General features: G+C 56.4%; 6 protein-coding genes across 6 annotated transcripts; 4 read left to right on the plus strand and 2 right to left on the minus strand.

Moving 5' to 3' along the window:
* Positions 1–502: 502 nt before the first annotated feature.
* COCSUDRAFT_55540 (hypothetical protein) lies at positions 503–1779 on the plus strand (the record flags this gene model as incomplete). Its single annotated transcript, XM_005652028.1, has 3 exons — positions 503–561; positions 834–1155; positions 1537–1779. The coding sequence occupies 3 exons, from the start codon at positions 503–505 to the stop codon at positions 1777–1779; spliced, it is 624 nt and encodes a 207-aa protein (XP_005652085.1).
* Positions 1780–1955: 176 nt separating this feature from the next.
* COCSUDRAFT_55541 (hypothetical protein) lies at positions 1956–2813 on the plus strand (the record flags this gene model as incomplete). The annotated part of the gene is made up of 4 exons (XM_005652029.1): positions 1956–1979; positions 2083–2227; positions 2467–2546; positions 2712–2813. The coding sequence occupies 4 exons, from the start codon at positions 1956–1958 to the stop codon at positions 2811–2813; spliced, it is 351 nt and encodes a 116-aa protein (XP_005652086.1).
* A 1109-nt stretch (positions 2814–3922) lies between these two features.
* Positions 3923–5350, plus strand: COCSUDRAFT_32037 (hypothetical protein). The gene has a single exon (XM_005652030.1). The coding sequence runs from the start codon at positions 3963–3965 to the stop codon at positions 4227–4229; it is 267 nt and encodes an 88-aa protein (XP_005652087.1). The 5' UTR covers positions 3923–3962; the 3' UTR covers positions 4230–5350.
* Positions 5338–7924, minus strand: COCSUDRAFT_45907 (hypothetical protein; the record flags this gene model as incomplete). The annotated part of the gene is made up of 8 exons (XM_005652031.1): positions 5338–5565; positions 5855–5988; positions 6131–6246; positions 6472–6965; positions 7127–7205; positions 7338–7475; positions 7623–7787; positions 7899–7924. 8 exons carry the CDS (start codon positions 7922–7924, stop codon positions 5338–5340), a joined length of 1380 nt encoding a protein of 459 aa, XP_005652088.1.
* A 1157-nt stretch (positions 7925–9081) lies between these two features.
* Positions 9082–18141, minus strand: COCSUDRAFT_55543 (hypothetical protein; the record flags this gene model as incomplete). The annotated part of the gene is made up of 18 exons (XM_005652032.1): positions 9082–9294; positions 9594–9700; positions 9933–10122; positions 10443–10599; positions 10799–11074; positions 11362–11585; positions 11822–12031; positions 12252–13343; positions 13458–13577; positions 13695–14582; positions 14849–14964; positions 15063–15181; positions 15334–15527; positions 15730–15900; positions 16182–16340; positions 16445–17698; positions 17794–17934; positions 18040–18141. The coding sequence occupies 18 exons, from the start codon at positions 18139–18141 to the stop codon at positions 9082–9084; spliced, it is 5733 nt and encodes a 1910-aa protein (XP_005652089.1).
* Positions 18142–19216: 1075 nt separating this feature from the next.
* COCSUDRAFT_55544 (hypothetical protein) lies at positions 19217–23915 on the plus strand (the record flags this gene model as incomplete). The annotated part of the gene is made up of 9 exons (XM_005652033.1): positions 19217–20791; positions 20948–21112; positions 21354–21463; positions 21725–21871; positions 22155–22293; positions 22554–22759; positions 22986–23184; positions 23430–23611; positions 23783–23915. The coding sequence occupies 9 exons, from the start codon at positions 19217–19219 to the stop codon at positions 23913–23915; spliced, it is 2856 nt and encodes a 951-aa protein (XP_005652090.1).
* Between the last annotated feature and the right edge of the window lie 1158 nt (positions 23916–25073).

Genomic DNA, 25073 nt, shown 5'->3' on the forward strand with positions numbered 1-25073 from the left:
CCAAAGCTGCAAGGCTTGCCCTAAGCAAACACCCTCCAGAAATTCCACCCTGAAGGAGTTGTATTTCCTATTCAGGCTACTGATGTTGAAGCCGTGGAAAGCGCAAAAAACGCCGCTGAACTGCTCCCGAAGGCTATCGTGTCGCGCACTTTGTCGAGGCTTTCTCTTTACTTTGGATAACATAAAGCGAAAGCAGAAGAGGGAAGAGGTCCAGCAGCAGCAGTTTCCGTGGAACTCAGCGCTGAATATCGCTGACAGTGACGGTGGCTACCAGCTTTAAAGCCGGCGCCCCCACAACCGCCTGCCCGCGGTGGTCAACCAGCCCCCAAACGTCCCAAGCCAGGTGAGGGCGCGCGAGAAGGGTGAGGGGAACTTGTCGTGTGCACATACCATCGTGGAGGGACCCTTGTTTCGATTGCAAGGCCATCCGGAGCCCGTGCAGGGCAGAGACGGGAAAGCCCTCGCTTAACAGCTGGCCTGTTCCCGCAGACATCGTGGACTCATGGACTACTGCCAGATCGAGGACCCCACCATTCGGGACTACTGCGAATGGCAAAGAAGGTGCGCACAGGCTGGCGTGACATACTTCCAAATTTTCTCGGGGGCAGGAAGAGGTCCTTTCTTGGGCGCTTACGAACAGCAGAGTCATTGATGATCGACTCCGGCTACCCGAACCTCACATCGATCCGCTGCCAAATCGAGCATGATGCCTCTCGTTGGCATCCTAGGTATCTTTGCCGGGAACCTAGGCGTTTCTGTGAGGCAACAACCGTTTTGAGGGTGCTGACGGGCGGGCCGAGTCACATGGCTGACTCGCCGAGGTGTGGGCGCAGCTCGTGGTGCATGGACGAGATCCTGGCCATGGACGAGACCTTCAGCGAGGAAGAGGTGACGCTGATGGGCAGGTATCAGCCGTACAACGACGTCGAAGATGCTCACGAAGACCAGAATAACAAGGAGGCCCTCCTGGAGGAGGCCTTGTCCAGCATAGGGATGCGGCAACTGCTCCCCCAGATCTCCATCAGCCACTCCACCGACATATCTGAGGAGCTTCGGACGCTGCACTATCCATCCCTGGGCCACGAGTGCCACATGCCATATTTCAACTCCAGCGCCTCGGTCTTCGTGCCCGTCTCCAACGCGCAGCCTGCACAGGTGCCTGCCCCTTCCTAGTGTCCCATTCAACACTTTGCACTGGCACCGCTTGCCTCCAAAACCGAGATCTGTCATACCTTCCCTAGCACAGTATGCAGTGCAGAAGTGGGTGACCTGCCCTGGAAATCCAACCCCTAGGTTGTGTTGCTCCTGGACCGAACCATCTTCAAGACACTGCCTTGTACGCTGCATGCATTGCATATGAAGTCCAAGGCTGCCCTATCTCACTGCTTGGTCAGCGCACTGCATTGTCCACCTTCCATCCTGTCGCTTTATTTTGTTTCCAGCCAGATTTTAGGGCAGATCCGATGCCGCAATCTGATCTTCACACCCAGCCCCATTCTGTGTTGCTTGAATATGATCGTGCCGGTGCCTGCGCAGGTGACGGTCAAGTCAGAGGCGATCCTGGTCAAGGGCGGGAATGCGGAGGCGCTGCACCCCTCGCACAGCCTGGTGTCCAGCATGGGCAGCTGGCACTCGTCTACAGAGGCGTGCGTGCCTGATCTCAGCCCGCGCGAGCCCCTTATGGGGACCGCCCGCAGCCGCAGCGTCCCCGACTACTTCCGCTCCGGCTTCGCGCCCGACCCCGACTGCCCCGACTCCCAGGCACGCCCTCCCCGCTGACTCACGGCCACCAGCTGGGTCCTTTGTGGGCTCATTGAAAGCCAGCGCTGCTGTGCGTAGGAAAGCATTAGAGCATTCACGCCAGGCAGTTGGCACTGGTGGAGAAGCACATTTCACCAGTCTTGTGCTTAAAGGCAGTTAATCAAAGAAGTACACCTGTTGTCCGGTTTTGCAGGATGCAAGCGGATAGGCAAAAGACGGTGCTGCATTTTCACCCCTCGGAAGTATGCTCAAGAGGCATGGCTGATGATGCAGTACCATAAGGGCTAGCTGGCACGACTGACAGCAAGTGCGGGGTTGCAGGTGCAGGCTGCGGTCCTGTGCAACACGCGCCAGCTGCGCCCGCGCATGCACGTGAAGGCAGAGGACGACTTTGCATCCAGCGACGAGGAGAAGAGGACGATCACAAGCTATGAGTCCCTTGATGACATGCCCAGGATCGTGCCTGGTAAGATACCCTGCTTGTGGCGCCATGAACATGTGACGCGCGCTTTTCACTGCATGTAGGACTAGGTTTGTGAGTGTATCACGTGAGGTTTTAGATAATTCAATGACCTGTGGAGCAGCTCATCTTGTCTGATCTTGTGGCGGTCCAGGAATTGACCTGTACCCGCTAGTGTGATTGGGATGGAAATCGGCAGATACCCAAGGTCGGCAGAGATTGACCGACACGTTCTTGCTGCGCAGATGGCATGTGCTCCCTGAACAGGAGCGAGTGCCTGCAGCGCTACAGGGACAAGAAACAGCGTCGCCACTTCACCCACAAGGTGCACCCTCATACCCTCCTGTCCCACTGCCACCCGGTTCCCATGCCTTCCATGTTGCTCAGTGCGGAAGGCCACGTGGCTTCAGCCAATTCGCTGGTCAGCAAGGGACTACTTGTCAGCATGCCCCCGTGACCTGACATGTGGGAGTGTGTCTCTGGCGCGCAGGTCCGGTACACTGCCCGCAAGCTGAACGCTGACAGGCGCCCGCACATCAAGGGCCGCTTTGTCAAGGCTTGTGACCTGGCTGCGGCAGCCGGGGAGGTGTGAGGCGGGAGGGTGAGCAAGAGAGTGGGTTCAACCAAGACGAGCAGCGATCAGAAAGGCAAATCTGAGGCCACTCTGTGGAGCTCTGGATGATGCAGTGCTCTGTGAAGAGAGGAGGCATAGATCAGATGACGGCCAATGATCTTATTCTTTTGGGGACGTAAACAATTATCGGGCCCTGCATTCGTGCCACCGCAGGAATTCTTTTTCTGAGTCTTTATGCAGGGCGCTTTCAAAGCTGGGCGTGCAAATTGGGCGCAATGTTGCACCCAGCTTTGATATTTTGAGGTTTTACAACTGACTCTGATGTTTAGAGGTCCTACAACTTACTCGTCCTTGGAGAGGGTCAGTTTATTGCGACGTGAGAAGAAAATTTTGGAGCACCGGGAGAGAAATACGGTAGTTCTTAGCATTGCAATTGGGCTGCACTGCCCTCCATTCTGATTATGTACTATAATTCTTATTGTGTGCCGGTGTTGTGGTCCTGAGCTGTTATTCTGCTAGAGGCGCTGACGTCCTGGGGAAATGTGTTAAAAAGCGCACTGAAAGTTCCTGATGAGAGTGTCGTGCTTGGCCCACTGTTCCTCCACAAGCTGTGTGGAAGCACATCTGCCCTTGACGGCCGGAGTGGTCACCTGTGGTGCATTAGGTCTATTGGGAAGTGTCCTATTGGCAAGTTTGCTAGCATTGATTCCTTCATGATGTCCGTGCTACAGTCTGGAGATTTTGTGGTTTGTGCATGTGCTGGAGGGAGGCAAGATGTCTGGGGATTTCTGAGGCACTGCCAGAATTCTTTTATAGCACCCGAAGTGTGTCCAGGATTCTTTGTTGGGTGATATCCTATTTTTGTGGGTTCTTTCGCTACACTGATCAAGAGAGCAAGCTGTCGAGTACTGTGATCGATCTGACCAGTCGGAGTGCAGGCTGTAACATCATCTGCACACCCGATTCAAGCTCTGTAGAAATGCCTTTTCCGGACAGAGATGGGTAAAGAGGTTAGATCCCCCATATCTATGCATGGCAAATCATCATGCTCGTGCACTATAATGTGATGCATTATGGCGTCATGACAGTGCACGCTGCAGCACCCACTTGGATATGATCTGGCCGCTGAGCATTGCAAGTACTTACAACATCGTGATCAGTGCGTATATGGACAACAGCTCAACACCATCAAATCCCCCAGTGCACACTTGCATATTTTCTAGAGGAGCTTCACCTTCAGACACATCAAAGAGTGCTCTCATATTCACGTCATCACAAAATAAAACAAAAAACAGGGAGCATGGCTGGGCCAATAAAACATGTCAGTCAATAAAAATTGGTCAGTGTGGAACACGTCCAAGAGAAGACCACCAATTTGGCGCTGTCATGCGCAAACTCGAAGGCATCGTGCTAACACGCTTTTGCCTTTTCTAGCAATAATTGCAGGAGCAGTTGCTTGTGTTGAGGCGCGCAGTTGGTGAAACAGCCGCCATCCAATTGAAAAGTAAAGAACATGCCGCGGCCGTTAAGAGTGCCTTGGCAACTTTTTGATGCCCCAAGGGGATCCATCAGCATTTATAGTGATGTCAGGGCAGCCAGTCACAAAGGATGACTGCCTTGACACCTGCTGGCTTCCTGCAAAGGTTATGAAGGCCTATTCGTGGGCAACCAACGCACCACTCATTAGAGCAAGAGTCCACAAAGGCACCTGTTCTTCACCAAATCGCAATGTTCACTCAGGACAATATAACTCCCGCCTGCACATGCGGCTTGCATATGGGAAGCTTTTGGCCATCGAAGTGGCCTCAGATTCTTGCTTCTTGCGATATCCACACCGACCCTTGATGTGCCAGCGCTCAATAGCCACCGTAGTCTTTTGCCCAGCACACGCATTCTTCTCTGACAACAAGCATCACAAATGCATTACTAAATTTGAAATTGTCTCTGCCAATCGCATCGATCATCGGGCCGAAACAGGCATTGTTCGGGCAGCTTATATGGCTGCGCAAGCAGCCCCTTTGCACATCGTTGCAAAACAGATGCGCTGCCTTCTGCCTTCCCTGAGAGCCGCAGGCACCCCAGAGCAGTCTACCATAATCTGGCTACCTGAATTGTCAATAAGGATTCCTGCTTCATGCAGACAAGCCAGGTAAATCAGAACAATTTTACTTCGAGAGGGACCGGGCCTGCAAGCACCTGTCATCCAGTCACACATCTGACCCCCCAATCATATAACAATATTGCAGCAGGAACAATGCAAAGTCAAAGCTGCCCTATGCACACAAGCCTCCTGCGTACTGGGACAGACGCCAGCACAGAATAGAGAATCCCAAGCACAGGACCCTTATCACGGCCGCTCCTAGTCCCTGGCAATTCCACAGGACAGGACGGCCAAAAGACACAGCAGCTGCTTTCACCACCATCCAATAAAACTAGAATTCAGCCTAAGCACCAGCCCCACATCACAGCAGCGCCTTCCTACGGCGTTGCATGGCCCCCGGTGAGCCAATTTAAGCGTTCACTTCACACGTGCAGCCCTGATTCAGTCCACCTTCTTCCTGGCAATGCTGCGGTGGCGCGCCAGAGCAGCAGCCTGCTCCATGTGCAGCAGGACCAATGAGGGCAGGACACCGCCCAGAACAGTCTGGGCCACCACCTTCGCAAGTGCCAGCTGAACAGACGTGCGGCCGAGCGCGCAGCCCACGGCATCCGCGGCCGCCAGCACCGTGATACACGTGGCCTGCAGAGGGAGATGAACCCTGGCCGGCACCTGGAGAGACAGAGACACAACCCCTGAATTACTGATGGGCGCCCACACAAACCCACAGACTGGGCTGTGCGCCTGAATACATGCCCAATAGATATTATTGTAGACACAATCATTATTCCATCACTTGTGCCTTTGATGGAATACTGCTTCTCCTTTTCCAGGAGAAGCTGTTGAGCAAGAAGCGAGCAGGAGCCGATAAGTGCGCCCCCTGTTGGGTAAGCCAGAAGCAAGTGCAACGTCAGGATATTTATCTTCACCAAGTAGAGCTTAAATGGGCTGCAAAGCTCACCTGGCCGCTGAAGGAGAGGATGGCGAGCAGGAAGGCCCCAGAATCCATGCAGAGGCCAGCGCATGACAGGGGCTCACTGGGCACAGGCCATGCCATGTTAACAGCAAAGACCAATGTGCGCACAAGCCGCAAACCTGAAAATGCCCCACAGCATCCTGAGTAGCTGACAACCTGACAATTTCACCTCATAAACCCCTCATTACGCAACAACAATCTTGGACGGACTGCCATTCATGCTTTCAGAGGTAAGGAGGGACGAGCGGAAAGTAGCAGCACCTGCCAACAGCGAATTGCGGTGCTTGGCATAAGTCAAGACGCCTCCCATCTGCATGGCAGCCAACGCCACTGCAACCAATGTGGCAACAGGGATGGCCTGCTCAAACGTCCAGCTCCTGCTGGCAACACAAACAACAGTCAATTTTTCAACGCTCACAGACCTGCTCGACATTTAAAACAAGACATACCCAAAGGCATGCCTTGCAACCCAAAAACATCCTACAATGACAGAAAAAAAAATGCTATAGATTTGACACATATCAGCTGTCTGTGGCAGGATTCAAGGTGCAGTGCAGATCTGTTCGCAATGAGTAAAACGCTGCAAAGTGAGCAGTTTGTACCTGGACATGAGCACCAGCAGCGGTGTGAGAGTCAGTAGAAGCGTCGCAAAGTCCATGAACAGGCGAGGCACCACCGGCGCGTCCAGCACACAATGTGCAGCCGCTGCCACCCGCGCTTCCTTGCCCGCCGACGCCTTACAGCAGATGCTCTCACCCTCCATGCTGCCGTCCCAGCATGGCCTGCAGCTCTGGCTTGCAGCAGGTCTATCACTCCGTGCCACAGAGACAGCAGCCGGCTGGCAGGTGCTCCTCTGGGGAGGCAGGGTGCTCGGCCCAGCGCGTGACTTGGCATGCGCGGTTGCCGGTGGGGCGGCAATGCGCGTGGCGGCCGGGGCAGCCGCGGGCGCGCTGCCGCCATTTCTGTCGGTGGCGCGGGCTACTAATGCTTGCGTCACCTCCCTGGGCATGCCTGGGGATACCAGCGGCTGGCGCAGCTCGTGCAGCGAGTCTGCAATGTGCGCGGGCAGGATCCGCCGCAGCAGGTCGTCCACAGCCTGCACGCACAACTCCCTCACATGGCGACACCTTACAATGACACCACTGCCAGAACGCTGCCACAGCGCATCCTCTCATCACAAGCAGTTGATAGCCGACATCCTACCAGGATCACTTGATAATTGCCAACAGGTCCCATGCAGAAGGAAGATTCACGCACCACAAGATCCCTCCTGAGGCGCTGAAGCCCGATCACAGGCGCAAGCACAGCAGCAAAAGCCACCAGCTCATCCACAAGACTGCAGATACCACAATTAATGTGCATCAAAAGCCATATCCCGTATTGTGAGTCACATTCCTCAGCCTGCCGTGCATGAAACGACTGCCATGCAGGACGAGAGTGCAAGGGAGAATGCAGTGACTGTCCTCACCCGCTGAAGGCGTCTGGCTGGACAGAGGCAATGTTAAGCGTCCCCAGCACTTTGTCGGAGACTTTCAGCGGCAGGTATATGCAAGACCCAGCCCCGCACATGTGCTGCAGGTGCTGCCAGTCCAGCCTCCTCAGACCACTGCCCCAGAACAACCCCACACGTCAGATCATGCTCTTCCTGCCCGATCTTACTGAGCTCCCTCGTTACAGATCTAAGAATCTGCAACATGCAAATGACCTAGGAGCTGTACAATTTCGCAAAGACATGCATAAACGGGCGCGCTACCTTCGGCCATTCTTGGAAGTGAGCACAGGCTGCTTCAGGGTGACCGCGACGCCTGACCCTGTGTTCTGCACCGGAAAGGTGCCCAGGTGCCCATGCCTCCTGCCCTTAGCGGAGTGGACCTCAAAATAGTGCAGCTGCGCTTCATTCTCTGAGAGGAGAGAAAAGCTGCACAAAGAAAGACGCAGACGCGCTCAGAACAATTACACAAACATTAAGCCCCTTCAATCAAGAGGTTACACTCTATCAAGAAAACTTCTGCAGCAAGAGTGGGGTCACTTCAGCTGGGCACCCGAGTGGACCATGGCGTGACACTAGGGCAATGCCTCACCTGATGTGACAAGTACCAGGCACCAGGTCCTTGCAAGTGCAGGCAGCGGTGCGGTAGAGTTCGCTGTCCGTGGAACACTGTCCCAGGGACAAGACAAGCTTCGCCACACGCTCCAGCTTGCCCTGACAGGATCCCAAATGAAGTCAGTACATGCAAGCTTGAGGAGATCTGCTGGAACACATCTACCCTATTTGTGAGTCATGTGAGATACAGGCATGTGCTGAGCACTTCTTTCGACTGCTGAAAATTTGCAGTTGAAAGAAACGACGAGTAGCAATTGAGTGCCAACGTGCAGCAACACCCCGTTATATTATGCAACGAAAGATCTGGCATTGAGATCCCAAATGAACATTAGCGTACCTATGGCTCTCAACAGGCTTGGTGCAACATAGAAGTGTTGCCTCTCCTTTCAGTTGGACTGATTTGCGCCCCGGCCCTAGGTCGTATGATGTGACTGTCTGATGATCAATCACGTCAGGATGCCAAAAATAGAATCTCGCAGCAAATCAAGATGTTATGAGGATACCCTAGCTGTAGATTCTCCCAGGAAAACATAGAAGACTCCGCTTTACGATCTGACTGCCCTAGCCGGCACGCTTGACCCACACAGCAAGCGGAGGGAAGTGCATGCGTAGGTGCATCGAGGCACGTCTAATTGAGAATTTACAAATATGGGAGAAAGGGGCTCACTGCTTGACGCGTAATGAGAGCTGATGAGAACACGCAAGACGAGGGTGGACTTTTGGGTGTATTCACTGGGGCTTGGAATTTCATTGCTGGCCTTCTACAAGGGCAGAGTCCGCCAGTAAAACCTCCTCGAGACAGCGCAAGCCAGTTGAGATCAGCCCAAGCCGCTACTGAGTCGCTAGCAGGTGACATTTACAACGCAAAAAGTGCATTTCATAGTGTACTCAGTACAGGCTGCTGCACCTCGCAATGACTGCGGCAGTGTACACATGTGCATATCCAACATTTTGAGTATTCGTAGCGGCGTGAGAGCATGGTACTGGGCCATGCAAGAGGCAGGCAGGAGCTCTTAACTAGATGCATATGCCCCCCTCCGCATTCAACGTCCATCAGCCTGCGTGCGGCGGCTAGCTATTGACCATGGCTCATCCGGCACCGGTTGGATCAGTGCCGGCCGGGGCGCTGCTGCTGCTCGGCGGCTGCGATGAGCAGGGCGGAGGTGGCGAGGCTGGCGGCGCGCGCGGCGGCGGCCTCGAGCCAGGCTGGCAGGCGCGAGAAGGCGCCCTTGCTCAGCTCCACCAGCTCGCGCATGGCCCAGAAGTCCGGCGACTCGAGCAGGTACCGCCGCGGCCCCGCCCCCGCCAACAGCCGCTTCGCCTGCACCACTCCACATCACAATTATGCTCAAACCACATCCCACGTCCGTGCCGTCTGACGCATTGTGCATACAGTTACCACAGGTACACTCCGGAACCGTGCCTGCATCTGACCGCATTGACCTTGGGCATGCCCTGCTCGTCTGAACTCCCTCAAGCAGGAACCTCGACTAGAGCTTTGTGAATGCAACCTAGAAGGATACTGAAAACAGGCTCACAACACGAGGCGGGGTCAGAAGGCTGAGCTGCCAGTCACGCGGGTCAAAGCAGGTGCTGGGGGGACAGCAGCGCTCTGCGCACCTTGTCTGCACCCTCGGGCCCCGACGCGCGTGCAGCGGCCAGCGCCTTGCAGGCCCTCGTGCGTAGGTCTTGTGCGCGCGCCAGCATCGGCACACGGGCATACAGCCCTGCCACAGCACAATCTGCTCGTGCCTTTTGCTGCTCGTCATCCTCTTGTCTCCTTTCTCCTCACATCGGGGATTGTTCTCTACCAGGCTCGACACCCAAACAACGAAAGGCATGAGTTCGTAGGAACCCCCCACCAGCAAAGAAGCTTCACCGGCTGAGGGAAGTTCAGGAGTGTAACTGGACGGGTGAAGAAAATGCCAAGCAGGCGAAAGGGAATGAAAATATAATCACCGGGGTTGACAGCGCCGATGCAGAGCAGGGGCCGGTCGGCGATGGAGGCGAGGTAGTCGGCGGCCATGGTCGAGACCGGGCGCGGGTGGAAGTCCCAGTGGTGGAGCACCAGCGCTGGCAGCTCCGCGAGGTCCCCCCTGTGGCACTCGTGGCAGTACAGCCGCGCATTGTACTCGCACCGCCGCGGCCCCTGCACCCATGCATCAAGTATTTGTGCAGGACTCTTTCTCCAGCAATTCCGGGGAAATAACATAAGCAAGACAAGTAACACCTTGATGTAGTCATTTATTTACTTCCCCTGGCCACTTATGTCCCCACTGACTGAGCCAGGGCTGTCTTTGCATCCCTGCTTTGTATTTCTTGTAACAGATGGCCCCTCGTAAAGGTCATCTGGCATCTGAAGTTCAGAGGATACCACAATTGGGTCTTGACCCCAGGCACACTAAAGCATGCAGACCACACATAAAGATGCTCCTGGGATGTAGCATGAAGGGCTGGGTGCTGGCGCACCGTTGCGGCGGAGCGGCCCCCAAGGAAGCTGGACTGCTTCACGGGCGGCGGCAGCGGCGCGCGGCAGGCGGCGCACTGGCCGCGCTGCATGCGGATGAGGTCGGCTTCCGCCAGCTTCTGCGGCTCCTCCGTCAGCAGCCGCACCAGGCTGCCATACCTGTAGGCGCATGCAATGGCATTATTTCATACCAGAAGATCCCATGCGATGACAACCTTGCAAGCGGAAAAATTCATGGAGGACTTCCTGCTATCACCAGACCTCCTGTCCCGAGCGGGAGCACCCTACAAACATGTGTCCTTGTTAAGCTGGCCATGTCTCTGGGGCTGACAACGGCATTGGACAAGCAAGGGCACACCTATTGCCGGCCTCCGCCGAAGAGGAAGCAGAGGATGCGTGCTCGCTGCCGGCCCTTGCCAGCTGCGCGGCAGCTGCACCGGCGTCCTGGCCGCGCCCCGGCAAGGCGCGCGCAAGCGTCCCCGGCGGCTGCGAGGGGGGGTCCCAGTGGGGGTCTGCCGGGGCCAGGAACGCCAGCAGCGGCGGCGCCTCGCTCAGCGGCGGCCCAGCCGCCACAACCGACACCAGGCACCTGTCCAGCATTGCCTGCCGCGCCGCCACCACCTCTGGCGCTAACCTGCGCTTGAAAACAACACATTCCTGAGATCCTCTCAACCACAAGCTCTCAAATTCAGGCTCTTGGTCATTGTCTTTCTGAAATTATTCACGTGCGTATCAATCTTGGGTCTGGACGGACAGGATCAGTTTCATGTCCATCTGCTTTGAAATGGGAGTCAACACAATAGAATTTATTGGCAAGCAATTGAAGTGACATTCCTACAAGCAGCGCATGAAGTCAGGCAACAGGTGTCCATGCCAGGTCACGTGTCAGAAGGCATGACAGGTGCACAGCGGCCGGCGCACCGGTGGCGGCCGGTGACGGAGCGGGCTTTGCTGACGTCGGCCCAGCACTGGGGCAGGCTGTTGGGGCCCACGAGCGCTGTCAGCGCGGACCGCAGCGCAATGAAGTCCTTGAAGCGGTGGTGCACCGTCCACGCCTCGCCCTCATCCGACGGCGTCACCTCCACGCTGTACCGCGTGTACTCCGCCGTTCCCTCCGCCACTGTCGCCGCCCCCACCACCCGCGCCTGATCAGGCCCTCAAACCTCAAGACCCCCTTGTTATTGAGCGAAAGGGTAGATCGAAGTCCCTCAATTGCATTAAAGCGTTCTCTCTCTCTCTCACTAACCCTGTCTTGAAAGCCTTGCCTTGATAGCACAAAAGCCAGGCTGCCTGGAGGAATGCAGCTGTAGTGGAACCAAATTAACAGCGGAGCGCAGTGGCTGGCATGCAGCGCTCATGTGCAATGCACATTGGTATGTACGATTTGCATGAACAGAACAAAGGGAGCTTTGGTGGGACGCGCCTCGGCGATGCGCCAGGAGGGCGGGAGGGGTTCAAGGTCAGGGGGCCGCGGGGGGTGGTGGGGGTCGTCGAAGGAAAAGTGCGAGCTGCCGGCGCGCGGCGGAGACCCCAGCGGCGAGCGGAAGCCGCCCAGCCCGCCCAAGTCCAGCATCAGGATCTCATTCATGTCCTGCATGTGAATCTGCCATTAGGTAATCTGCCCTTAGGTAATCTGCCCTTGCAAAGACCTCTGCGCTCCTTGTTGAGGAACTCAGAGCAGGCAGATCATCAGGTGCCCATTCAATCAAGCACAGCCTTCAGACTGGATCCGATTCCTCCCCAACCGCACTGACTGCTCCTACTGCAATGCAAAAAAGCCTCCAAGGGAGAGGCAGGGCAGGGCTGCGGACCTCCAGAAGGTTGGCGTCTGTCTGGGAGCCATGCTCGCGAGGGGACAGCTGGTCTGCGATGTCCTCCCCTTGCAACTCCGGCATGTCCATCTGCTGGCCGTCCAGAATGTTGTGCAGCCCCTGGCTCGCCAGAAATTCCCTTATCTCCGCCTGCTGCTGCTCGGTGGGCTGCCTCCCTGGCGTCTGCTCTGCCGTGCCGGCTGCGCCAGCAACGCCCCTCACACCGGTGTGTGGTGTGAGGTGGGCCGGGTCTTGCAGCGGTTCTGAGTGCGCCACCTCTGCTGGTTTCTGAGTGTCCTCTGGCTGGCTGTGAGGCGGAGACACGTCCTGCTCAGGTTGCAGAGAGGGTTTGTCCGCTGCAGTGCTTGCACTGGAGGCTCCTCCCCTGGTTCCCTCCGCTGGCTGGGCCTCCCCGCCGTGTGGCTCTGGAGGGGGATTTGGCTGAGGCAATGGCGGCTGCCGCCCTGCCCCTGAGTCTTCAGCAGCCTCACCTCCTACTTTGCTAGGCCCTGCTTGCCCAAACGCCAGTTGTGCAAGGTCGGCTTTCGGCAGTGGTGCAGGGCTGTCATCCGCGCTGCTGTGTTCTGCTGGCCAGGCCTCTTCTGCACCGCTGCTGGGAGCCTCCACAGGCTGTGCATCACCTTCTGGGGTGCTCAGCAGCGAAGTGAGATCGCTGTAGCTGAGCTCTGCTGAGGGCTCCTGCCGGGCCAGTGCAGGCTGTGCTGCAGCGGGGAGCTCATGTGATGGGATTGCTGCTGTGTGATCCTCTGGGTTCTGCTCTGCTGCTGAAGCAATGGCTTCATCCTCGCTGGGCTGATCTTCCAAGATTTTGTGCACGGATGCATGGTGTACAGGGTCTGCTGTCAGCTGCTGCTCATACTCCCCATGAGCATGCGCCGTCTCAACGAGGTCTTCAGGAGGCGTCTCCGGCTTCAGTGCATTTGGAGCCTCAACAGAGGTGCTTGGTGAAGCATCTGCATCGCTATCCTGAGCATCTCTGTCATGTGGATGGGTTTCTTCCTGTGCAGCAATTTCACTCTCCAGAACAGCTTCCACAGCCTCTGCAGCCTCCTGCTCTGTCACATTGGAAGCCTGCAGGACAATGAGAAATGCCTCAGCTTCGACCTCAGCACAGGTAACGAGCAAAGAGCGTGTGGAGGTATGAAGCCCATCAAAAAGGTTCCTGTGCTTGAAAAATAGAAATACCTGCAGCTGCTCTCCCCTTGCAGCTATGCTGAAGCTTCGTGGCAGCTGCTCATTCTTGTCCAGGTGGAAGCTGCGGCGCGGTGCCGGCTCCTCGGAATCCAGAAGCCGGTAGAAGTCTCCCTGTACAACAGGGAGCTGTGAGCTAGACAGAATTGACAAAGTGCTGAGCAGCCAACAGCAATCCAAGTGCAAGCAAGCACATCACTTTTGCTATCAACCCGCGAAGACATATCTCACCTCTTGCGATCTAGCACCCAGCATGGTGGATGTCGATCCAGCCGTCGATAGTGCGCTCACGTCTTCCTGCTGCCTCCACGGCTCCGCAGCCGGCGGCGTCTGCGGTTCGCTGGCGTCCGACGTCGTCACCCGCCTCCTGGCCAGCCTGCTCCTCACTCTCTCGCTGGCCGCCGCAGCCGCTTCGGAGGCCTTCCTGCGCTCCTCTGCTGAGTTGTAGGAGGCCACCTCTTGCGCGGCCAGCAAGGGGCTGCCGGCGGCGGCTGGGCCGGCATCACGAGATGTTGATGGGGCCTCGGCAATGGTGTTTCCTCGAGACTGGGGCTTCAGCGGCTGCCACGGCGGGGGGTCCTTGCCGGGGTCGCCGGCGAATTGCAGCGGCTCTCCGCCCAGCTGCGGCGCAAACATGCTGTCCTCTGGCGTCGACAGCAGGTCGTCCAGGAACGCAGCAAGATCCGGACGAGGCTCCTCCAACGCCCCTGCCTCCCCTGTGCCATTCAACGAAACCCCCGGCTCCCCCGGATAATCCCGCGAGTGCAAGCCAGCCAGATCTGGCGCCAGAGCTGCTTCAGAAGACAGGCCCGCCTGCTGCAGCAAGTGCGCCAGGAGGTCTGACTCTGCGGCCCGGTCCTCGGGCGAGGCCTGCATGTTCACGCCAGCCAGGTGGCGCGCTCGCAGCGCCTGGAATGCTGCGGTGGTTGTGGGGGAGAGGGGCTCCGCTGAGATGTCTGCGGAGGACATGGGGGACAGCAGCAGCGCTCCCAGGGAGGACGGCAGCAGCTCGGAGGCGGCCGGAGACCGGTCGGCCGCTGCGGCGGCGGCGGCTGCCGCGCTCGGCCGGGGCTCTTGGAGTGCCTCGTCGATCGTCACAGCGCGCGTGCGCTTTCGCATCTGGCCACAACACCCCGTTCAAGTATTTGATGACTTTGAATGATGTAATGATGAATAATGACAATGATGATTCTGATGATCAAGGAATGTGAGTGCCTCCCCAAAAAATGAATTCTTTATGCCGCTCTGGCGACCAGGTGGCACATAATGATCCCTGATTTTCACACGTGGCAGGGGAGATAATAATCTTGGAGAATGTACACAAATTTCCCTCTGCTGGACAGGGGCGATTGTGTATGCAAGACTTCTTGGGAGAAACCATTCACCTTTGGAGAGGAGGTCATGGGAGGCAATGCTGGTCCCTTGACGCTTGGGCTGGCTGCAGCAGTGGAGTAGCGGCCTGGGAGGAAGTTGGTCACGCCGGCCAAGAATCCCACAGGTCCTAGACGCATACACAGCAGTGAGATAAATGTTTCGTGTTAAAGACCAATGGGTGAATCCAAACTACACATTCTCATGGTTGATGAAGGAAGAACTCACCACTCGTGGGCTGTTTTACCGAGTCTGTCTCGACAGGCAGGAGTACTTTGACAGCATCCAGGCCCATCAGCACGCCCAGCAACTGCCCAGCAGCTTCCTCCTGCCTCAGCACAGCGCTCCTGCATGCATGGCGCCCAATCATGAATGCCCACGCCACTGCATCCTTCCTGGCCTGCCCAATGGAACTGAAAGGCAGACAAGCAACAGTCTAAAATCATGTCAAACTGGGAGAACTATGCAACGCAGGTGGGGATAAGGAGAAGGTGGTCACCTGGAGTACCAGGCCTGCAGCAGGGTCGGTGTGCTGCAAAGAGCGCGCAGCCGCGAGCCGAGGGCGCGCTCATTGAGGCTGCTGCGGATCCACATCTGCAGCGCCGCCTCGCTGCCATGCCCTCCTGCCAGCGCTTCCACACCCTCCAGGCCCCAGCCCTTGCCCTCCTCCACTGTGGCCAGCCTCTGGGCCTCCTGTGCCAACCCCAACATAAAATAGGTCATGGAAATGTCAAGGGGTTTGCCATGTTGTGTGCACCCCTGGGCATGTAGATGAAACTCCCATATGCAGCCCCAGCTTGCCGTTTTGCCAAAGCAACATGTGTTTATACAGCCTGAGAGCATATATCCAGTGTTATATTAGATTGCTGAATGAGCAGTTCACAAGGCATGCTACCTGCAGCATGTCCATGGGACCAGTTCGGCGGCCAGGCAGGTACTGCGTCCATTTGTCTCTGGGAGTCGCCGGCCTGAGGCCGTGCTTGAGCAGAGCCTCCACGCCAGAGCACACCCTCTGCAGATCCGTATCCCCAGGGCCCATGATGTCTGCTGCTGGCCCCACACCAGCCTGCTCCAATGCACCACACTCCCCTCAGACACTCTGCCATTCAGAAGATCTCATGCATTTCCACCAATCACCTGTACGAGACATCCTACAGCAGAATTTGTATACACATGCGACTTCCCTGGAGGGAAATCTGCCATGCAACAGCTCCTATGCTGCCTAAATCAGTCTTAATAAAGCAGAAGTTGTATACATATGCGGCATCCTTGAGGCTGCAAAGAAGAGGCGGTAGGATAGGGGCATGCCTGCAGCACAGCTGTGGCAGCAGTCCTCAGGCGCAGTACAAGCTCCTCTGCGGCAGCCGCCTCCTCTTCCTCCTGCTTGGAGGGTGTAGGCAGCGCTCTGGGGCTCCTTGAGCCCTGTGGCTTTGCAGAAGCCCTGCTGCTAGTGCTGGCCTCGGGGCCCCGGTTGCTCGAGGCAGCATGCGCTTCCTTGGAACCCGCCTGTGGTACAGGCAATTTACTATGATGCCCAGCAGACAACGAATTATTATCTGTCCTGTGGGTCGCACATATCTGAGATGTAGGAGGGTGCATGGGGTGCACACCTGTTGGCCAGGCCTCACTGCCGAGTCTGCCGCGTGGCTGACAAAGCCGTACAGAGAGCCAAATGCGCCTGCAACCGCCCACGCCGGGTTCTGACGCTGTCCCGCCAAGGCGGTGTCACTAGTGGTACTGGTCGCTTGGGGATCTGCGCCTGCGAGGCTCTGTGCAGCTGGAATCTCAGGATCCGTTGTCTCTGCGGCCACTTCCCTCAATGGCAATATGCTGCCCGGGTCAGTGACTGGCGTTTGGCTGCCGCCCTTCGATGAGCGGAACAAGCCTGAGAATGCTCCCAGGCGGCCATGTGGGGCGGATCCTGGCGCTGAAGGAATTGGGACTGCAGCTGCTGTGCTTGCATCCCCTAGGATGCGCAGTGTCACCCTGCATGGCTGAATGATTGCTTCGTGCTCTGCTCCAGCCTCCGAAGCAGAAATCTGCACTACCACGAGCTTTGCAGGAGCATCTTCCTGCACTGCTGCATCCGATGCCAGAGATGATGTAATCGCCCGGTCAGCACCCTCTTTGTCCTGGGCTGCCTCTGCTGCACTCTCCTCTTGGCTTGAAGGAGCAGCAGTGGGAATTGGTGGCCCCTGCCTCGTCCACTTCGGACCCTTCAAGAGACCAGCCAGGGACTGCATCCCAGACAGGGCTGCCGCCGATGCTTGGCTCTGCATGACCTGATCAAACTGCTGTGCAAGCCTGGACTGCCTGCTGGGCTGCTGAAGGCCCTTGCCAGCTTGGTCACTTCCCCGGGTATCCAGGTGAAGAGTCACAAAAGCACCGCCCCCATCTGAAGCTTCCTGAATCTCCAATCGCACAGCTACTGAGTCTGGCTGGCTGACATGCTGGCGAGCTGCATTTGCTGCCTCTGGCGCACTCATACTGACGCTAATGTGCCCAGCATCGCCCATGGGGTGTCTTCTGCCTGGTGCATGTGCCTTCATAGGACCTTCCGTTTCCGCCATGTTTGCATCTGCTCCATGTGGGGCTGAGCTGGCTGCCTGTCCCATGGGCAGGCGTGACCATTGTGCCTCCCACAACTGGCCCAATCTCGCGCTCGCTGGCTGTGCCGTGTCAGTGTCTGACCCTGATGCACTTTCCTGGTCCTGCCGAGCTGGGGAGGGCTGCTTAGGGGGTGCCACATGAGGTGCAGCATCTCTGGCCTCTATTGTGGCAGCATCTGTACCAGAAGCTGCGCTGCCCGCTGATGCTTTGCTGCTTGCTATGGCTGCTTGCAGCTCCGCAAAAGTGACTGTCCCCTGCAAGGCGGAGGCAAGTACAGTACATGAGATTCTCGTGACAAGAAGCATGAGGATATCAGGAGTAAGCATGCATGAAGTATTGCTTTCGATACCTTGAGGGGCAAGACTGCAGCTTCGAACTCTGCCGTTGCTTCCTTGCTCCGCATGGGCGCAGAATTGAGGTACGCAGTGTACACTTGCGGCTGTGAGCGGACTTTGCTCACAAGGAAGCCCAAACTCCCATCCTGTGCTCCCTGGGTACAGGCACTTTGCCTGGTCAGCCTCATCACAGTAGGACAATGACGAGCCTACAGATCAACATGTCAGCAGGTCTCTGCAAGCAGAGACGGTGTGAATACCTGCTGGATCCAGAGCCTTGATACAGCTTCCAAGCCAACAGCTTCCTGGGACCTGACTGCGTCCACGCCCGGGCTCATGAGAACAGGAAAGGCGCGTTCCATCGCCAACACCACGCTCCATAGTCCAGTCGATGGGATTGCACGATTCCCTACTAGTCCCGCCTGTGTGGCATGCCCACCCTTGTCCTATATGAAAGTTTACGATAACGACAAGAATGTTACAGATCAAGTTGTTGCTTGATGCCTTAATCTATACAATGTGTCGGGGACTTTTGAATTGTCTCGGAATTCAGTCCTAGAATGTTGCTAGTGCAAATTGGGCAGATGTAAAGTACATGATGCAGGAGTTTGAGGTGAATGGACAACCATGTCTTACCTGTGTCAATTCGAGGACAGCATTCGCAAGTGCCTGACCACAGTGGAGGTCAATCTGCCCGTTTTCTGTCTGATTGTCCAGGCATTGTTGCACAGCAGTCGTTAGATCTGGTGGCCTATCCTCTGTCATATTTGAGCTGCAACAACATGCGTCGACTTTAACCAATCTAAAGGGTCTAAGAATGCTCCAAACAGGGTCTGTGCTACCCCATTTCTGTGATGTGAGTCTTGGGCCCTACCAACTCCCCAAGTTCTCGGAACCCTAGGGATTTCAAAAGCGACAATCCACAGCCAAAATCAGTTGAAGGTCTTTAATGCCCACAAAACCAAGTAGTGGACTATCATTTGAAATTTTACAAGGAGTAATGTCCTAGGCAGAACACCCCAAACGGTGGCTGCTTCTGTCTGTGGTGATTAAGAACCTGCAGAGTGTCTGCTCCTGTTGACATCAAGTTTTTAGATACCAGGTACGAGCCATCTCATCTCTCGTGAATGCCGATGAAGGATAGATGACTGCAAGCGTCGTTTAATGCGGATATCTGGCACTGAAGGCATTACAATGGGGACGTGAACATTTGGTGTCTCAACGGACATTTAACATCAACTTTAAGATGCTCTTCAGATTGTCCTGCCATGCGTGAGAGCCCCAATGAAAAGGGGTGAAACAAAAATATGTTCCTCAATCAAATCAGCAAGAGCACCATGTACTATACACATAAATAATTAGCTGCATTGTCACCTTCACAGGGGGGCGTCCCAGCAAGCATTTTGTCGGAGACCGCTGCAAAGACGTCAAGAAAAGATGCAAGGAAGTCCTACAACGTTCCTGCCAAGGACATTGTTCAGCGAGGACGACGCAGATTCTGGGGCAGAAACAGATGCGCACACAGAAGGAGGCTGGGATGCAGCCAGTGAGGCCATGAGGAAAGCACAGCGGTCACCGCAGTACCCATCAGAAAACAGCTTGAGCTCTGATGATGAGGATGGGCCATTGCACTGGTCAGGTTTCCACGCACAGATTGAGGCCCTCCTCAAAACAGTGCAGAAGCAACCTCCACGTGATGGTGTCGACACTGCACAGACCTATCACAGCCAATTTTCCATGGACGATGGAGACTTCAGCGGCAGCCTTGGCACCAACTCTCAGGCAGGCACAGCTTCAGACGATGGAGAATCCAGTGGTGCCGCTTCGGACAGTTCAGCAGATGAGCTGCTAGCATACATGACAGGCAATACAGCAACCCGCGCAGCAGCAGCAGCAGAACATGCGGCACAGCAGAAGGCGCACTCCGAGGTGTACGGACACCCACTGCCATCGTGGCTGTTTGAGCTGGCCACCACTGTGGATGCCACCAGCGCATCAGGCAGTCAGGAGGCAACAATTGCATCAGGTCCACATGCCAGCACCACACAGCACCCTATGCCCGCATGGGTGCAGGAGGGAACTCCAGGCAGGCTTCAGCCAAAGTCAACACCAGCGGGTGCCAGGAAGGCGCTTCCAGAGTGGCTCACATCTCCAGCGCGGCCAGCGCAGCCTCACATGGACGTCAGCGCCGGCAGCTTCAGTGACGTGGCGCAGCTGCCGGAAGCTGTCGCGCACACACCCTTCAAGTCTCTCATTGAGGAGATCGAGGCCAACCTGGCGGCAGGCTTTGCCAGCCAGGCGTCAACCTCGTTCTTGTACAACGACGAAGCCGCCAGCCAGCCCGGCAACGAGAGCCTGCACTGGTTCACCAACGAGCTGGCCAGGGCCGCAGCCGAGGCGCAGGAGGAGATCCCGCTGGGCGGCCCAGCCAGCAGCGTGGATGGGTTGGCAGGAGACAGTGCGGGGCAGGTGTCAACTGAGGAGGACGGCTGCAGGACGCCTTACCGGCAGCTGCCGGTCTTCCAGGAGGAGCTGGCTGAGCTGGACCCCCTTGCGCACACCACAGAGGCCCTGGAGAGCTTCCCGGCAAATAATGCAGAGCTGGACTGCAGAAGCATCGCAGCCAGCCCGGCAGTGCCATGCGTGGATGCAAAGTTGGCAGTGGACGGCAGCCCAGCAAAGCAGTCGGAGGCAGGCGAGGCATCACCTCTGCCCCAGCAAGGGAGCGGCAGCCCCCTTCCCAGCTACAGAATCCTGCGCCCCTCTGTCAGCCCTCGCTCCTCTGGACAGCTGCCACAGCCGCCGGGCTGGGGCTTTCTGTGGGGTGAGCCTGCCAGCCAGGAAAAGGGCGGCGCAGAGTCAAGTGAGGCAGACAGCTCATCTGATGACGATGTGCCCTCAGAAGCCGTCCACATGCTCAGCGGCAGGCGGGTCCTGGGGGAGCTGAACAGCAACAGCCCCCTGGAGCGCAGCTTCGCAGCAGAAGCCCACAAGCCTTCTCCCCGGATGCAGGTCCGCATTGCACCGCACAAAACTGCTGATACAGTACATCGCAATGCTTACCCTCCTGCTGATGTATCCTCCTTGCAAACCCTGATCCAATCAGACTTTGGGCCAAGCGCTTCAGGCACTGATAAGCCTGCGTATCATGGTGATTTACTCTCGCAGGTGTTTGAGGATGACGCCGTGTTGATCAAGGGAGCCGCCGCCGCGCCGAGGCCAGATGAGGATCGGCTGACAGCGGTGTACGCGCAGATCGATGCGCTGTCTCGGGACCTGCGCGGCACCCACGACGAGCTGGAGCAGCTGCGCCACGCCGAAGCTCAGCTCAAAGTGATTCCCCTGTTTGCATGCATGCATTGGCTGAGCCTCTTGCCCTTCATGTCGTTCCTTGCAAAAATTTCCTCCAAATGCAAGTGCAAATATCTTCTGGCGATTCCTTTGGCTGCTGCTGTCTGTCAGGGCTGGGCTGTACAGACACAGTGTCCAGCTCTATGGCTGCTTCCCCTGCTTCGATGGGACGTTTGGGCAGTACAATTCTGAATTTGGGATGAGTATGTTCTGTGGCATGCAGGGGATCTATGAAGGCATGGCCCAGCAGCAAAGTTCTCCTGGCGTCACGGCCGCCCAGGGTAGCATGAGCCCCATGCTCGGGACAGAGTGGGCAGCACACATCAGCCCCCAGTGCGCCCTCCCATCTTGACTCCTTTAACACATGCACTCCTGTATCACTATGTATCTGTGCTCCTCTTGCTTGATTCCATGCAGAGTTTATGCTTGTTCAGGTGGGGCCTTTTAAAAGGACCCACTTACCTCTGGACCCTTTATAAAGGCCCCACTCACCTCTGGACCCTGCAATCCAGATGAGCTCTATCTTCTGTAGCCTGTCATCAAGACAGGGATGCAAAAACGCATTTTAAAAAAGGAGAGTGCGTGCGATTGCAGGCAAATGGTGGAGCTGGAGGCAGCCAAGCGCGTGCTGGCGCAGCGGCTGGACACGCTCAGTGCTGAGCTGGCAGACAAGGACGCTCGCCTGGCGCACATCACCGCCCAGCTGCACCACGCCAGAGAACAGCTGGCCGCCAAGCAGAGGTGGACACCCTCTTGCTGCACAATTTGCGTGCATTTCCCCCGCCAAGTGTTCACATTTGCGTGCTGCAATGCTTAACTTATCTTATATTGACCCTGTAAATTGATCACCATCACCAGACGCTGTGCCCAGATCCCTTGTGTCAGATAGTATCACAGTATCAGTTCAATATGCTCTGCAAGATGCTGCCCTGAGTTGCGGGTATTTCAGTAATGGTGCCCAGGCCTGTGTAGCACTAAAAACATGTTGCGTGCTGCGCTTTGAACACAGTGCATGGTGTGGCAGGGAGGCGGATGTGCTGCTGGGGGAGACGCTGGGGCTGCAGGACGTCCTAACGGAGGCCGGCGCAGAGGCCGCGGCCACGGCGGCTCAGCTGGCTGCCCTAGGAGTGCAGCTGGAGCGCTCCCAGGCCCGTGTGCAGGAGGTGTGCAAATTTGCTCCAAAGAATCTGGGTTTGCATAGTGTGGAACTATCACGCAATCCACTGGACGCTAAGGCACCAGGTTGATCTTTACATGGCCCTATATGGCTGTTCATGGCCGCCAAAGCTCTGCTGCAGCACCTCCTTTCCTGCACCAGTGGCTGCTCAGATTATAGTAGCTGATGTGCTCTGGGTCAACCTGTGGGGGATATTTTACCTGTGATTAAACATTTGTTATTAATTCACGTTGTGTGGGTGGGCAGGTGGAGGCTCAGTTGGCAGAGCGAGAGGCGGAGCTGGCGCAGTGCCGCGGGCAGCTGCTGCGCACGGAGGAGCTGCTGGAGAAGGCGCGACAGGCAGCCGCCAAGCAGCTTCTTGCCGACGCCGCGAAGCCGGCAGCTGCACTGCCGCAGACCGGCTCGCCTGCTGGCAAACACGCTGCTGAGAAGGACTTCTCACTCGCAGCAGGGTGCGGTCCCCGCCTTGCTCCCGTGCATCCGCTCTGCCAACAGGGAATGCTCCACAGCTGCTACCCTCACCTGAACTGCCCTGCCTCGAAAAATTTACAGCACCCGGCGTTTGCATGCACATCCTGCAGACATCCTTTTTTTTATTGCTCAGTGAAAGGCTGCTGCATCCGGCAGACTTGCTCTGTACTTCATGGCTGACTAAGGGGCTGTTGTGACAATCTTCAGGGATGTGGCTGGGACCGGAGCAGGTCGGGCGAGGCCATCGTCCGCAGAGGAGCTCAGCCGCGCAATGGTGACACCGCCGCTGGCCGAGCGCCGAGCGGCCGACCGCGAAGGCTCCATCGGCCTCACGCCCCCCTTCACACCCTCGCTGGAACCCACACACAGGCAGGCCCCTGCCCCTTTCCCAACAAACCCCTCTTCTGTGCTATCAACAGCTCATTCCCCCGCCGCCCAAATGCATGAAAGCCGACCAAGCCCTCTAGCACTTCCACAGATTCCTTGGATATATGTAGACATGGATAGGCTTGTCTTTGCATTGCTGCTTTTTCCTACCCAGGTGTTCCCATGTTGAGGTCAAGCTGACACCTTGGGATCCAGCTGATCGCAGATACCCAAACAGAGGAATGAGCACATATGCGCCTTTGCAGGTCTGCGCTGGCGTTCCAGAATGGCAAGTCGCCTGCCTGGGCGGCTGGCACGCCCATGCTGAGGCCCGGGCAGCCCTTTGCCGCCCAGCGGCCCAGAGCCACTCCCGGAGGCCGCAGCGCTTGGGACATCCCCTCACCCTCCCCCATGGGTCCCTCCTCTGCTTCCAATGCCGCCCTCGCAAGCGTGCTCGCTGCCATCAGGTGAACAGGCATCCATGTACAGATGAACAATTATGTAAGGACATGCCGCTGTGCTCTGCCATGCTGTCACAGCCTGCATGCGATCTGTGCTGTAGATGAGAAATGAGAAAGTTTCTTGGAAACCCAGGGCTATAGCGATCAGGAGGGACAACATCCTTGGTTGTATCACAGGGCAAGGGAGTGCCGAAATGAGGGAGAGAAGGGCGTGCGCATGCTGCAGGCAAGCCTGCCTGATACACCGCTGGCAAGTGTGCTGCGCCGCATGAACAGCAGGAGCAGCATGGAGGGCGCAGCTGTGGTCTGAGAGTGGCCATTTACTGTAGCCCTCGCCAATCAATCGATCTACTGTTCCAGGTGTTTTAGGTGAAAATTCATTTGCGCATCAGAGGCGCCTAGGCAGGATCTTCTAGAGACATCTTCCTCTTGCAAGGACCTTTCCGCAGCCAGCACAGATGAGGAAAAACAAAGGAATTTCCGATGGAAGCGAAGCCAGTTGCACCGGTGGCACTTGATATCATTAAATACTCCTGACTTTGATCTATTACAATTACAGACAATACTTGCATGCACATGATCTTGAATGCATGTATACATGTGCAGTTTCTCTGTGCACATATTATACTCCCTGTCGAGGAAAGAAGCATTGTGTAGATGTCAATATTTACTGGTGAGGCATGCGAGCTTGCCAGGCGTGCTTAGATGTCAATCTTGAAGCCTGCCACTTGAAGCCTGCCACCGATAAATGTGACTTGACTTGCTTCACTGAATTGGCAACAGAGCGTCATCCCACTGCAATGACCCGTCAGTGGTATGTGTGCAGAGGCAAAACAGATTTTAAATTGTGCCATGCCTTTGAGGAGTTGCGTTGCTGGCAGGCCAGAGGCCCCGGATATAGAGGGGTACTCATCCGGGGCAGGGAGTGCATGCATGTATATGATGAATGAGTGATAGGCTGCAGACTAATGAAGGCCCCGCAGATGTGGCTGCAGACGCCCTGCGTGTATGCCCTATGGCCTCTGGCTTTGGGTTTGCCGACCTGTAATAATAATAATGCCTTTGAGGAGTAAGGTGTATCAAACCTCATGAGGGACCTGCTGATGATCTACAGAGGTTCCTTTGCACGCAAACAGTTGGTTCCTGGATGAGGCAAGGAGCACAATTGTGTCTTGCAAGAAATACTGTCTCAATCAAGAATGAGCAAGTGTACGCATACGGGAAGGATAGACTTGTAGCCAGCGGGGCCATGCGGCATGCTAGTAAATCACACTCGCAGGTCAATTGGATGCCACACAATGCCACCTCAGCGAAAAGGACTTCTCCTGTATATATGGCACCGTATGTAGCCAGCATTTGAGCGAACTCATCAGCAACTTCCTGGCATGTCGTTTTTCTAGCACCGAGGTGTGTGACGTAGTGCAGAACATACTTGTCACCGTACCGGAATCCGATGCATTTGTTGTGG

This window comes from Coccomyxa subellipsoidea (genome assembly GCF_000258705.1).
Source record: "Coccomyxa subellipsoidea C-169, whole genome shotgun sequence".
NCBI classification, from domain to species: domain Eukaryota; kingdom Viridiplantae; phylum Chlorophyta; class Trebouxiophyceae; family Coccomyxaceae; genus Coccomyxa; species Coccomyxa subellipsoidea.

Coding starts and splice junctions, on each gene's coding strand:
- COCSUDRAFT_32037 (XM_005652030.1), top strand. CDS start 3,963: ATGGACAACAGCTCAACACCATCAAATCCCCCAGTGCACACTTGCATA.